Source organism: Paroedura picta, chromosome 1 (genome assembly GCF_049243985.1).
Source record: "Paroedura picta isolate Pp20150507F chromosome 1, Ppicta_v3.0, whole genome shotgun sequence".
NCBI classification, from domain to species: Eukaryota; Metazoa; Chordata; class Lepidosauria; order Squamata; family Gekkonidae; genus Paroedura; species Paroedura picta.
Window position 1 is genome coordinate 64,771,498 of NC_135369.1, and position 15,712 is coordinate 64,787,209.

The following is a 15,712-nucleotide window of genomic DNA, read 5'->3' on the forward strand; positions in this document are numbered from 1 at the left end:
GCCAGGGTTGTGGCGCGTAGTTGGAGCCTGTAAAAATCCTCGGCGCGGCCGTGGCCGCAGACAGCAGAAGGGGAGTCGGGCAAGTGCGAAGTAGCAGCCGCGAGCGAAGCGGAGGCACGAGCAGCTTCCACGGCTCGGCTTTGCCTTGGGCTGCGGATGAATGAAGCGCTCGGGAGAAGGGAGAGGTCGGCCGCCGGCGGAGAGGCGCCGAGGAAGCCCCGCCGTCTGCCGGGCCCTTCGGCCAGCCTTCGAGGCCGGCGCTGAAGAGGTGGTCTGAGGGGAGGGGGCGCCCTTCCCGCCAAAAAGGAGGCGCGCTCCTCGCCGCGCGCCAGTGCGAGAGGCAGCCGGGGGAGAGTCCGAGGAAGGAAGCGCAGCCGGCAACCTGCAAGCGGAGGACCCTGCCGGGGGAGTCTCCTGACGGAGGGCCACCCCGGGAGTCCCGCGCTCCGCCGACCGGGAATCCGCTGAGCGGGGCCAGGGCGGCCAGGGCAGCGGCTCGGAGACGCCGGAGCCGGGCAGAGGGGTCGCGAGAGAGGGATCTTTTTGCCCGGCTGTTGAGAAGCCCGTGGCTGCCCCCGCCCTCCCCCTCGCCTGCGAGTCGCTCCGGACTTGAAGAAGGAAGCTCCGCAGGCAGGCGGCGGGGACCAGTCCCAGCGGGCAGAGGAGCCGTCGGGTGGCTTCGTCTCGCCCCCGAAAAGCCGCCGGGTGTCGGATCAGGGCGCGCCCGCGGCGTCTTCTCAAGCGCCCCAAGTCGAGGGATTCCGCGAAGCCAGACGGTGGGGCTGGCGAAGGCGATGTCGGCAGGGGGGTCGCCCTGAGACACCCCCCCCCCCCAGTCTCTCGAGGGCTCAAGGCGGAGACTCGCCTGGCCAGAAGCGAAGCGCACGGCAGGAAGGTTCCCTTCGGAAGCTCGCAGCTGCCTCCCCCCCCCCCCGCAGCTCCGCGCCATCCTATGGCAAGATGAAAGCTGCCGGGCTTCCCTCGCTTCTTCTGAAGGCGCTGCTCGTCTTTGCGGCGCAGCCTTCGGACGCGGGCAGCTCTCCGTCAGGCTCCTCTCGAGCCGGCCACCCGCCGCAGCGGGACGCCCCGAGTTTCTCCCGCCTGCAGAGGAAGAGCCTGTCGGTGGATTTCATCGTGCCGTCCTTGTTCCGCACCTACGTGCGAGAGCTGGTGCTGGGCGGCGGCGGCGGGGAAGCCCCGGGCTGGTTCCGGGCGCGCTGCAACCTGGTGCTCGACTGCCCGCCCCTGCTGCGCGCCGCCAACACTTGGCTTCCCCGCGGCGGAGCGGCGGAGCCGGCGGGCCGCGCCAGAGCCCCGTCCAAGGTGCTGAAAGGGGGCTTGGTGCGAAAGCTGCGCCGCGCCAAGCAGCTGGTGCTGGAAGTGGGAGAAGCCAGCCTGAGGGAAGGCTGTGCGTGGGATCCGGCCCGCGAAGGCGCCGAGGCAGAGGCGGCCCAGCTCGACTTCAACCTCACCGAGCTCTTCAGCTGGTGGATCCGCTCTGGAGAAGGAAGGCTGAGGATCCGGCTGATGCCCGAGAGGAAGGCGTCTTTCCTGGGCAGAGAAGGCAGCCTGTCCGCCGCGATCAGAGCCTCAAAGCCACGCCTGTCTTTCCAGATGGCCACAAGAGGTGAGCAGATCCTTAGCAACTTCTGGGTCCAGACACCAGTGACCACTGGCTGGCACGAGGGGGTAACTTGCTGGAAGGACCAAGTCTGCCAAAGCGTGTGTGTGTGAAAACTACTGGGAACCAAACAGTAAGGCCTGTGTGTGTGTGTGTGTGTAGGAGGAGATCCTTTTGATTTTCTGGAATCTCTCTGGTGCCCTTGATTAAAATGAGAGTAGAAAGAGCACTGAGTTTTCACTTATCTTGAAAAGGTATCACTGTTTTGTTAAGGTCTTTAAGGTCCACTCTACCAACAGCAACTATATGCCCACTCTCATTGCTTCTTTTACAGTCTATTGTCTGAGAATTTTGGAAGGATTCTGAACTTTAAGGAAAACATTACGCTATAAAGGGAGTGTGTCTCTGAGCAGCATTGGAAGAGTTAAATGAGTACCTGTTGTGCTGGCTTTTAATTCTTTTCATCCAGTTGGCCTAGAGTATTCTGTAGTATAGTTGGCAGTTCTGATAAGGTGCTGAAGGTTTGTAGACTGGATGTCTTGCTATGCTGACTTATTTGCTCTGTCCACAAGCCTTGGTGCTGACTTAGTCATAGCATGTGACCAAAGGCAAAATTTCTTCTTTCCTTGCTCTCTTAATGGTATCCCTGTCCAGAAAGTGGCCTGCTTAAGGGAAAACAGATTATGGTCACTGTCCTCAGAACTATCTGTACCTTGGAACAGTAGACGTTGGTGGGATGACAGAAGACTAAATGAGTAGTAGATGTCCTGGTTCCACAGGATTTTTTAAATATCCTACCGTGATGCATTTTTTAACATACAGTATTTGCTGGCGTATAAGACTACTTTCCCCCCTGAAAAACATGCCTCCAAGTGGGGGGGGGTCGTTCTATACGCCGGGTGCACTTCAGTTGGGATAGACATAGCTGCCCATAGTGGCCCATAGTACTGTAATGTAATGTAACAAACTCTATATTTTGAGTGGAAATGTTGGGGGGTCGTCTTATACGCCGGCAAATACGGGTATGTATTTCTGAGCCCTTATCTTACAGCTTCATTACAAGTTTACCTAAACTTTCCTAAGTAATAGTGCCATTGGGTCTATCTGTTGTTCTCAGGAAACAATCTACACAACATGGGTAAGGAGAAAGCTTTGCTGATTGAACCAGCTATACTGGTAAAAGGTTGTATTGCTTTTGAGTCAGAGTCTTTATACAATGGTTGTCTGTTAAACAGTGACTTTTGTTAAATGCAGTATAGAAGCTACATAGTCTGGACCAGCTTCACAGAAGTCCCTTATAAATATATAGAGATTAAGAACTAGCTTTTGCCAGTGGCAGTCCATTTCCAATACTCAAACACGTATGCTAATACAAAGTTCAGTTACATACTTTGGGGTTTGTTAACATCAGAAAATTTGTGCCATTGTAGTTTGTTGAAGTAAATTGCAAATTTCCCAGATCAGGATTATGGGTTAAACCGAAAAATGGGATATATTTCAAGGCAAAGGGAGCAAAATTAGTTCAATGCAGGAAGCATTTACAAGGTTTTTTGCTCCAAAAAAAGTGATTGAATTAGTCTGCCCAAATGGTCAGCTGGCTAAAACTTTGATATTAGTGACCAGGTTTTATTCCTTGATAGTTATTAACTATTTTAGTCAATATTCATTTATAAGTGATATGTCTTAAATATCTGAATCAAGAATTCTTATTGATTGTTTAACAGCATGATTAATCAGCTTCACATAAGGCATAGATGTGATGCAAACTCTGTGTTTGTAGAATCATAGAATGATAGAATAATAGAGTTGGAAGGTACCTCATGGGTCATCTAGTCCAACCCCCTGCACTATGCAGGACACTCACATCCCAATTGCTCATCTAATGTAACCTGCCAACCCTTTGCCATCACAGAATCAGCATCTCCATCAGATGGCTATCTAGCCTCTGTTTAAAAGTTTCCAAAGATGGAGAACCCACCACCTCCCAAGGAAGCCTGTTCCACTGAGAAACCTCTCTAACTGTCAGGAACTTCTTCCGGATGTTTAGATGGAATTTCTTTTGAATTAATTTCATCCCATTCATTCTGGTCTGTCCTTCTGGGGCAAGAGAGAACAATTCTGCTCCATCCTCATATGGCACCCTTTTAAATACTTGAAGATGGTTATCAGATGCCCTCTCAGTCGTCTCCTCTCTAGGCTAAACAGACCAAGCTCCCTCAACCTTTCTTCATATGTCTTGGTCTACAAACCCCTCACCATCTTTGTTGCCCTCCTCTGGACATGTTCCAGTTTGTCAACATCCCTCTTCAACTGGGGTGCCCAAACTCAACACAGTACTCCGTGAGGCCGCACCAGAGCAGAGTAAAGCGGTACCATCACCTCCTGTGATCTGGACATGATACTCCGTTTGATACAGCCCAAAATCCCACTTGCCTTTTTAGCCACTGAGTCACACTGCTGACTCATGTTCAATGTATGGTCTACTAAGACTCCTAGATCCTTTTCGCACATGCTACTGCCAAGACAAGTCTCCCCCATCTTATATTGGTGTATTTGGTTTTTCCTACCTAAATGCAGAACTTTACATTTGTCCCTCTTGAACTTCATTTAATTCAGTTTAGCCCACTTCTCGAGCCTATCAAGTTCATCAGAACAATTAACTGGAGATCCAAACTGGTAAAGATAATTGCAATAATTTTAAGCTGTCCCTTACAGATATACCCCTTAAACTCTATGAAGGGTGGGAAGCAACACAACAGAAAGGTTTCTTCCTAGAAGACAATTTTGTCCCATTCTTGCCTTCATGAGCAGAAAAAAAATTCTATTCACATATGTGGTAGTTGGGATTTTGCCCACTATCACTTGACGAAATTAGATCACTTGGATTGCTTTACAGAAAGCGGTTTGTGTACTGTATCATATTTTGTGTACAAATGAAATAGAATGTTGACAGTATCAGAATTTTTTGAGGGGGGAAAGGTCAGTGCATAGAGGTAAATTATGAAATGATAGTAATCCAGGTCTAATATAAAAGTTGAATTAGTCAATATTTTCTGGATTGTCTTAGTTGTAAAAATGTTTTTCAATGGCATCAGAATTCTTCTATATTTCAAGGATGCAATGGCCAACTGGCAGCCTCAGGACTAGGGATGGGCATGAACCGTAAACTTGCAGTTCAGTTCATGGCCAAACGGTGCACCAAAACAGTTTGTGGTCTGATGAACTAGTCCATTTAATCTTTTGTGGCCCCAACAAACATCATTTAAAGAGACCACAGTTCCTTTAAACAGGGTTCTCAGGAAGTAGCAAAAAAAAAAAAAACTTCCTCAGAAGTTTCTCAGAAAGCAGCCAAAAAAAAAAAAAACCTTCCTACTGGGCCCAACTTTGCTGTCATTGGGAAAAAAATGCTACAATAGTTGGCAGAAAATGCCCAATGCATGTGGTCTCCAGGTGGAAGCGTCCTCCTTTGTGCTGGCACCACCTTCACCACCCTGTACAGCCATGGCCCTGCTGCCATTGCATGGCTCAGTGCAGCTGTCTCCTCCAACCAACTAAACCAGCTGTCTCTTTTCTACTATTGGCTTCCTCCTCTACCAGCTTCCGGATAGGAGGTCCAGGGGCATCCTCAGGCAATGTGGGAGAGTGGATGTGCCCAAGCTCTCCTGGATTGGCAGGCAATGGACAGAGGCTTCATCTATTGAAATAGCACCTGACCTTGGACAAACTGCTTTGTTTTCCAGCTTTCTTGTGCAGTCTCTTTACACTTTAAATGGATTGTACAAGAAAGCCTGAAACAGCTGAATGGTGAGGAGTACTGTCAGCTGCTTAGCTTTCTGCTGTAGTGGAGAGGAGCTTAAAGAGTTGTTGTGTCCCTTTAAACCCTTGCTTTCTGCTCCAATGTAGAACTGGCATGAACCCCATGAAGTGCCTTAAAAGTTCAAGGAAGTCCATGACCCATCATGGACTTTGGTTTTTGAACCATGAACAGGGCAAAATTTGTTGGGTATTTTCCTTTGTGGTTCTGTTCACACCCATCTCTACTCTGAATGCAGCCTGTGTCCAGGTTCTCCTTGACTCCGACCACTTCCTATACATGCCTGGAAACTTTTACCTAGTTATGCAAAGCTATAGTGTGTTAATTTAGGGCAGGATGGTTCCATTCTGGGTTTGAGGTATCTTTTCAGTTTGTGCTGGGATGAGCACCAGCCAAAATGTTCTGCTTGATTCAAGTAGAGCTTGGCTATGGAGAATTTACAGGATGACCATGTTCTATGTGGCTCCAGGGTGTTGATCAGGAAAGATTTGTCCTTCCACTATGAAGAAACTATTCTTACTATATGCAGTTATTCAGTCCCTTTAGCTCCAAGAGGACCTTAACACTGTTCACCATGCAATCATTGAATTGCTTGTTCCTTTGGTAGTTATTTCACGTTGAACATCCTAAGGACAGTTGGATGCAACATAGTCCAGATCATGAATCAAAATGTTCCCCTTACACTTTAGTATGGAAACTATCTGGGGCTCTTTGCTTTTTCATCAGTGTTAAAAATTCCCTAATTAGCATCCTATTCTCTGTAACGTGCCATAAGGACATAAACTAGCATTTATTAAGTGGAACCCTAATCAGTGGAGTGTTACTGAGTAACCACATTGTTAATGACCTGCATAATAGTCTTAGATAAGTCTTTTAGAAGAAATGTATCTTCTTATCAGTTTGGAAGTAGAAGTGGAAGCATCCTGTTTCTGGCCTATAAAAGAATCAATGGGCTAGAAAGTTTAAAATTACTTCAGTGGGTTCAGTCTAGATTAAAAACAGTGTTAACAGTCTTAACAGAAATAAAAATTGGACAATAGGGAGTCATGTGCAGTTTTTGAGTCCTGATAGCAGACCTCCAATGGATGATAAAAGTTGAATTTCAGTCTCAGAACCCTGAAGAATGCAATTTTCAAAGAAATGAGGTAGGATCTTGAAGTCTTTGTGTCACTCCTAGGGTCTTTCCAGTCAAAGGTCATCCTATCTGAATGGCTAGGTTCCAGCCTGCGTATGTGTATAATATAATTATATATGTTACTAGACTTTCTGCCATTGGAATTAGCAGTCATTCAAATGTTCTCATTTAATAATCATGTTTGCTCTATTATTCAGGTATCCTATAAAAGCAGTGATATGCTAACAGCTCTATACATAATCAGCAGATCAACTACACAAAAGTTTTCATTATTGTTAATACCAGCCAAGCTGTTGAAAAAGGACACAGTTGAGATCTTCTTCCAATGACATCTAAGCAGTTGTTCCTTTGCTCTAGTTAATTGGAAACACATTGCAAACAAGGCAATCCTAAAATTAACAATGCAAAACGTCTACATTCTGTTTGATAAACAGTGGGTATTTCCTCATTTCCCTTTTAGGGAACTGTTCACGTAATTAACATGTTTGTTTGTTTTTTTGCTAGTAAAAGATGGAGGTTACAGTATGAGTTCTTTGTGAAATTGCAGCTGCACTTGTGTCTGACCCCTAAACAAGCAAGAAGTAACTGTAAATGTATGAGTCTCCTTAACTGTCACCCCCACTGTACTTTATTTAAAAGGTATTTAGCTGAAGTTCACCCTTTCTCCATTTAACAAACCACTCTAGAAGAGAATTCTATAAAGGATGGCGCTCAGCATGCATGTGCTGTATTATTAAGGAAAGAGCGAACAGAAAAATGCCTTTATCTTAAAGATAACTACAAATGCTCTCTGGAACTTTCTGCAGAACATGGCAGCAGAAATCTTTAGCTGAAAAGAATTTACATTCTCCTAAGTGGTATGCATGAAAAACCATAAATATGGGAATCTATGGGTTCTCAAACTTTCATATAGCAGTCTTTTCTAAGTGCCTTCATTGCCTTTCCCCATTTTCTTTATTTACAGGAATAGTCTACCAGTGACAACAAAATCTTATCAGTCTCAGTCGTGTCACATTCTGCAGTCTCTGAAGAGCCAAATTATTCCTTGCTGCAAAATGTGCTGCAAGAAAGTACTAGTTCCTCCATTCACTGGGAACAATATCACCCATGCGTGCTGTTGGAGGGAGCTGGCTCCCTCCTGACTACCATGTGAATAATATGCTTTGTACAAATATTCATTCACACGGATGTTGAATTCTTGATGAAACATCATGTGAACCAATGCTTCTTGTAAAGTGCCTATCTCACATGAGAGAGAAGGAGAAAGGGGGTAAAAGCATATTGGACCACCATGCATGGAAAGCTTCCTTCCATGTATGGGGTGGTCCCTAAACTGTGGGGTGAGTCAGTACAATGATGGGTAAATCTTCTGAAAGGGTTTTTTTTTATTTGTCCTGTCATTTGGGGATGGTTCAGTAATCTGTGGATCAAACTCAGGAGTTAGCTTCTGATGGTGATGAGTTGCTGCTTACAAAAGTGTATGTGTGGGGTGCATATTGAAGCACAGGCAGGGCAGTGAAGCCTGAAAATGATTCAGAAAGTCAAGACACTTTGATGCATGAGACTTATTGATATGTTGAGCAGCATTCTTTAAGATAGCAGTGCATAACATATTCACTTGAGACCGGTCAGTGCATTTCTCCTTATAGCATGCATGAGGATTAATACCAATTTAAATCACAGGGCTAGTTCTGAAGCTACTTGGGCATTTGCCAGTTGCCATGTCCTCATCATTGCATTCTTGCTAGAGTTACTGACATGTCACATTTTAAAAGCTGCTGGATATTCTTCTGAAGGGGTTCTTCAGTGTAACGCCTGGTTTCCTTTAATGATCCTTACATTGTCAGGGTAGCAATTATTTTAGTATGCAACACCCTGGAAAGTGTGTGTGTGTGTGGGGGGGGGGGGGTGGGACAGAGTGGTGACATAAGCCAGCCAGAAAAGACTTGCAGAATAGAAGTGTGGAAAGTTGTTAATGACTATGGGACAGAAGTGATTTTGGATTTTTTGAAGAATCATAGAATCATAGAATAATAGAGTTGGAAGGTACCTCCTGGGTCATCTAGTCCAACCCCCTGCACTATGCAGGATACTCACATCCCAATAGCTCATCCACTGCCACCCCCTTGAGCCTTCACAGAATCGGCCTCTCCATCAGATGGCTATCCAGCCCCTGTTTAAAAATTTCTAAAGATGGAGAACCCACCACCTCCCGAGGAAGCCTGTTCCACTGAGAAACCACTCTGTCAGGAACTTCTTCCGGATGTTCAGACGGAATTTCTTTGGAATTAATTTCATCCCACTGGTTCAACTCTACATGCTGGTGGCTGACCTTGGAGACAGAAGGATGTTGGGTTCACTTTCCTTTCTAATCATGTTTGTAACAAATTGTGTGATTCATTTTGGATTCTGCAACCCACTTAGGAGTTTTTGTAGCATGCATACAATATATTTTAGGCTTTTCCAAATTTGAATTACGAAATTTTGACTATGCTCAGTGCTGTGATACTAGTCATATTAAAATGGCTATAGAAAGAAAAAGGCTTACATGTATGTTGAGACATCCTTACATAAAACATTTTTTTAAAAAACCAGTCAAAGATAACCCCAACCTTTTTTTGGAATGATCAATTATAGAATGTAAATTCATAAAATGGACTTGTTGAGTTAATTGCATAGATATCTAGGGTGCATCCTTCTAGGGCTTATCCATACCAATTTATCAGGTTTTTGGGTTACTCAACTTGATGCAAAGCTGGAAATACAGGCAGTTGTGAGTATTCCAGGTTGTGTGGTTGTGGTCTGGTAGTTTTAGTCCCTGATATTTCACAAGTAAATGTGGCTGGCAATAACATGGCAAGATGGGAATATCTCTGTGCCAAAGTTTATGTGAGCAGTTGCTGGACATTTTACTTACTTGGTGTAGTGGTTAGGAGCACCAACTTCTAATCTGCCGAGTGAGGTTTAAATCCCTGCTCCTCTCCCATGTGTAGCCAGCTGGGTGACCTTGGGCTCGCTACAGCACTGATAAAGCTGTTCTGACCGAGCAGTAACATCAGGGCTCTATCAGCCTCACCCACCTCACAGGGTGTCTGTTGTGGGGAGAGGAAAGGGAAGGTGACCGTAAACTGCTTTGAGAATCCTTCAGGTAGAGAAAAGTGGCATATAAGAACCAGCTCTTCTTCTTCCTCTTCTTCTCAGGGAGGGGGCTAATGCATCACATTCCTGTCTTCGTACTCCCCTCCCCATGAGAAATAAACTGTTCACACACTCCACATTTAGGCATGAAGAGAATCGCATCTTATCATGTCCTATCCCTGAAGATGCCAGCCAGAGTTACTAGCAAAACATCAGGGACTAAAAGTACCAGACCATGGCCACGCAGCCTGGAAAACCCACAACAACCAGTTGACTCCGGTGGTGAAAACCTTCAACAGTTCATCAATTCAGGGAACACTTCACACAAATAAGAGATATGATTATTCAGGCTTTTAAAAGAAATCTCCAGCAATTTCCTATGTGGACTATGCCACTAGTACCCAGAGGTTCCCTCTTCTGTTTGATTTATAAAGAACTGGTCTAGTCACCAGCATGTAGATCTAGTGTGTATTGGTTCAGTACCCTCAACAGCAAAATAATTTTCTGTCTGGAAGTTCTCATAGAGTTCCTGAAGTAGGTCTCTCTAAGTATAAGCCACAATGCGCTTGCTTCTACTGGCTTCAGTGAGTTTATGTCAGATGAAGATGCTTGCAAAGTTCTGCTTAATTGCTTTTAAGATTGCAGCTTTAGGACTTGTTTGTAACTTCCTACATTAAGCAATTTCATCCTTTCAGGCTGCTGCACACATTGCATTCACCATGGGGAAGCTGCCAAAATAGCCCTGGTGTGGCAAATTGTTCCTGTTCCTGTCATAACAATGTGGAATTACTTACCATTTGGATCTTTGTCATCATGTGAGACTCTTCTATTCCAGGGGCAACCACCAGAGGAGATGTGGAGACTCATGGAGATATACATGATAAATAGTTCTATATGTTATGGCTGAGTCTTACCAAGTAGACTTTTTTGTCAGCAACTATTATATGTACTGTGATCATTACCTGCTGCTAACTGCTTAATTTGCTTCTATATAGCTGCAAACTTATCTCAGCAGTGGCTAGACAGAGGTAGTTCACAAGGATCAAGTATGAATCTGACAATGTATACTCAACCTCCTTATAAGGGAATTGATAGGAGCTGATCGTAATAGTAGTGTTGAAGAATATGTGGCCCTTTTGACAGAAACAAGCCCTCTTAGTCTAAAGATATATCTATACTTGGTATCTTTATCGGATTTACACCACTTTAAACATCAAGGCTTTCCCTAATACTGGCAATTGATGAGAGTGCTAAGAATTCTATTGAAGTTTGCTACCCCTCTAAAGTTCCCAGCATTCTGTAGGGGAACACAGAACTACTATTAAACAGGTTTAAATATAGTTCAAAGATACCCTTAAGGCTTGGAACATAGAAGAAGAAGAAGAGTTGGTTCTTATATGCTGCTTTTCTCTACCCAAAGGAGGCTCAAAGTGGCTTACAGTCACCATCCCTTTCCTTTCCCCACAACAGACACCCTGTGAGGTGGGTGAGGCTGAGAGAGCCCTGACATCACTGCTTGGTCAGAACAGTTTTATCAGTGCTGTGGCAAGCCCAAGGTCACCCAGCTGGCTGCACGTGGGGGAGTGCAGAATCGAACCTGGCATGCCAGATTAGAAGTCTGCACTCCTAACTACTACACCAAACTGGATAATAATACTCAATATCTCCAAATGGAGTATGAATTTCATGTCATGTCTTTTGTTTGCTTTAGTGATCCTACCAGCAAAAGCAGTTTGATAATGAGCAGCCTAAATGGAGGGCAGTAAAGGCTAATAGGAGGAACCACATCATGTAGCATTCATGTTTTTTTTTTACATTTTAAGTAGTATTGCTCTGATTTTGCTTAGATTTCTCATCTGTATTTCTTTTAATTAATGGGGATATTTAACCTTGGATGCTGTACAACCTCAGCTGAAAACTTTTATTGATCACTGGAAGTCCAAAAGCAACACCTGCCACCAATTCTCACTGATGTCTGTCAAATATGCAGGCATGTTTTAATGCTAATATGTTAATTGTTACTTTGACTGATCATGAATTATTTGTATTGTTAATATGTAAAGGGCTTGTACTACCAGTACCCTCAGTTCTGTTTTAAGTTCAGTTGAATTCCACGGGACTTGTGTCTGTGTCTTTTTCTGCACCTGGAATTTGCCCTAACCAACCACTCATACAGTGGCAGGGCAGATTCCTGGTTTTGCATGACATTGGTGCTGTCCCTAGACATCCCAGAGCTGGCGTAATTCTGGCCATCAGTTGCCCCAATGCAGATAAATCCATAGTCCTAAGATATTTCTTAGAAGTGAAATTTGGCATCAAGCTATGAAATCTGGATACTAGTTCATTTAAATTGGTTTTGTTCTGATGTCGACCCATACGTCAAATAATGTGTTTAGTCAAGTCAACTAGTATTTATCTGGAATCTTTCTTATCTGTCCACCAAGATTTCCTTTTTAAACACACTAAATTATATCTGTTCTTTATTTCCTGAGCGGTTTTCATGACAAATAATTTATTTGACAAACTATAGCCTTGTCCTCTGTTTGCAAACTGCCTGTCTAGAGTTATCGATGTTTCTGACTTGTCAGAGTTATTTGATGTGTAATTTCAGCAAATGTTTCTTGGTTTGTAACTTGTGTATGTGAAGGCCACTGTGCACATTTGATATTCAGAGTTCATGCTTCTTTTTGAAGGCTAAAGGTATGTATTTGTTCCTGCATCTTGTACCTCACACCTAGAAACATCCAGAGACAGTGCAATCCAGGTAGGGAGTCACATTGAATTGATCTGACTAGGAGTCTGAGCAAACTTGCTTAGGACAGCACTGTAACTACATGTTTGCCTTAAGAAAATAAATTTATTATTTGGATTTCTCCCCCGCCGCTATCGGCAAGCTGTCTTGCAGTGGATTGCATAAGAGATAAAACCCCATATAAAAGTTAAAAACATTATAATCAAGACCCAGCAGTGAAAAAAAGTAATAACCCTCCAACCCCCACCAAAGTGCCCCTCACCAATGCCTCAGAGAGAGTCCAGGAGTCCTGTTGATAGTCTTATTTGATGTCAGTTTGGAAGGGCCCATCAGATCTTCTGCACCTTGGACTCAACCAAAGACCTGGTGGAATAGCTTTGTCTTACCAGGAGAGCTCCTGCAGGGCCCTCAGCTCTTCCAGGAGCTCATTCTACCAAGTTGGGTCCAGGACCGAAAAGGCCCTGGCTCTGATTGAGGCCAGGTGAACCTCCCAAGGGCCAGGGACCACAAATAAGTTAGTGCCCACAGAGCACAAGGTGCTGCAACAGGCCTAGGGCAACAGGCAGTCCCTCAAGTATGTGGGTCCCAGACCATGAAGGGCCTTGAAGGCCAGAACATTGAACTTGATTTGAGCCACAACTGCCAACCAATGCAACTGCCTCAGCTCTAACGGTATGTGGGCCCTCCAGGGTGTTCCAGTGAGGACTAGCAGCTGCATTTCACACCATTTTTGATTTCCAGATCAAGGACAAGGTTAGGCCCACATACAATAAGTTACAGAAGTCAATCCTGGAGGTGACCATTACTTGGATCACCATGGCCTTTACACTTCTGTGACATTCAATTGTTTTTTGGTAAGGTTCCTACTAGTAACTTTATCTACTAAATACTGATAGGTGTTAATATAGTATACAGTCAGCTGAGTCAGTACATTTAACATATGACAATGTACCCATGGTTTCTTTTAAATGAATTAACAGTAGAGATTATTTTACAGAGATACATTTCTAGAAATGTTGAAGCTATGGGGAATACCCATTTTTTTGGTGGAGAGAATAGAAGTTTTGGGGGGAAATGAAATGTATGCAATACTTACTTGTCAAGTCTGAACTTATTTTACTCTTTTATAATACTATATATATTATACTATTGCCCTCTACTGAAAAAAAATTGCTGGATCCTTGAGACTCTGCCAGCTACCACCTGGTATCACACCTTGCATTTCTGGGTAAGGTAGTTGAAAGGGCCACCACGAACCAGCTCCTGGCATTCTTGGAGGAAACTTTGGTCTTTGATCCATACCAGTCAGGCCTCTGTCCTGGCCATGGGGTGGAGACCTTGATGGATGATCTCCGTCACCAGCTGGATCAAGGTGGTTTGGTTATCTTCATGCTTCTAGATCTGTTGGCTGCATTTGACATGGTCGACCACAAGTTGTTAGCCCACTACCTTGTTGGGGTGGGGATTCAGAGGACAGCCTTACAGTGGCTGATCTCCTTTCTCCAGAACCGGACACAGAGAATGGCAGTGGGGGAAGTGTCCCTTCATGCTGTCTTATGGAGTGCCACACGGAGAGATACTCTCCCCCACACTCTTTAACATCTTTATGCGCCCTCTGGCAGAGCTGCTTCAGAGTTTCATGCTGTGTTGTCATCAATATGCAGATGATGCCCAGCTCTAACTCCTAATGAATGACCGGTTGGAATCCCCTCTATTTACATTTGCTAGATGTTAGGAAGCAGTGTCTGGATGGCTCAGGCAGAGATGCCTGAAACTCAACCTCTCCAAGATGCAGGTCCAGTGGCTGGATAGAAGGGAACAGGATCAGGAAGCATGCCTCCCCTCTCTGGATGGGGTGTGGCTTACTGCTGTACCAACAGCCAGGAAATTGGGAGTGATCTTCAACGCTTCCTTATCTATGGAGGTGCAGATCACGAAGGTAGCCCAAGTGGCATTCTACCATCTGTCTTAGGCTAGGTTCCTAGCATCCTACCTGTACCCAGAACACTTGGTCATGGTGATCCATGCAACCGTCACTTCCAGATTTCTGTAACTTGTTCTATGCAGGTATTCCACTGTCCCTGACCCAGAAATTACAGTTGGTACAGAATACAGCTGCTAGGGTCCTCACTAGATCATCTTGGAGGCCCTTGTCCAGCCAGTGCTGGTTGACAATTGTGTTCCAGACAAGATTCAAGGTTTTGGTACTTACATTTAAAGCCATCCATGACACCCTGAATATCTGTGGGACCACCTGTCTCCTTATGTCCCCTGCAGGGCTCTTTGCTCTGTGGGTTTGAATCTGCTGGTGATCTCTGGTCCACGGGAAGTGTGCCTGGCCTCAACCAGGTCTAGGGCCTTTTCAGTCCTGACCCCATTCTGGTAGAATGATCTCCTGGAAGAGCTGAGGGCCCTGATGGAGCAATCACAGTTCCACAGGGCCTGAAAAATGGAGCTCTTCTTCCAGGCATTTAGTTGAGGCCAGGCTGTGAAATACTTGGGTCCTTCCTCTAATGGCCTCTAATGGCCTCCATGGCCCTAAATGCCCCATCCATCTTGGGCAACCTCATGAAGTTGGTAGGCATACTGGGACTGGTTGGGGAAATTGGGGAGGGTATTGACTGGTTTAGACCATTGGGAGGATGTGTTTTATTCTTGTTTTATTGTGCTTTTTTAAACCACCACGATCCAGCGTGGTCTGGGAGTGGCAGTCAATAAATCAATATATAAAAAAGTAAATAAAAATGCATCATATGTAGCTTATACTATTTCACGTATTTATGGAATTTAAAAGTATAATTACCTTACAGTATAATCCTTAACAGAGTTATACCCTTCTATACCCATTAATTTCAATGGATTTAGAATTGCTGTTAGTTTCCTACCATTACCATTAAACACATTATAGTATATGGGTTGTTACCAAAATTATTCACATTTAAACAATAAAAAACTATCCTTGTAAATATGTTGTGCATATCTAAGATTAGCATTATCTGATGTTGCAGATGGTTTTATATATATATTCAGAGGTTGCTCAGAATAGTGAAAGTACTATAAATTAATTAGTATATCTATAAACTTTTGCTTGAAATATTTAATGATTTGTTAGGAGAACCAGAATGCAACCTCCAACTCCCCAGCCAGTCTCTGAAAATCCTTCTCAAGCTGAGTTATGACTCTTTCGGTATACAAGGATATTCAGAAGTGTGTGTTATAGCATAAGCAGCCAGGCATAGATGAAAAAAAGGT

General features: G+C 44.4%; 1 protein-coding gene across 1 annotated transcript in view; it reads left to right on the forward strand.

Moving 5' to 3' along the window:
- The first annotated feature begins 927 nt into the window (after nucleotides 1–927).
- Nucleotides 928–15,712, forward strand: part of ALK (ALK receptor tyrosine kinase) — an 816,801-nt gene continuing 802,016 nt past the window's right edge. Inside the window, exon 1 of the mRNA XM_077341212.1 lies at nucleotides 928–1,627. Within this exon, the coding sequence (XP_077197327.1) occupies nucleotides 961–1,627 (667 nt within the window). The 5' untranslated portion in view covers nucleotides 928–960. The remainder of the gene's footprint in view (nucleotides 1,628–15,712) is intronic.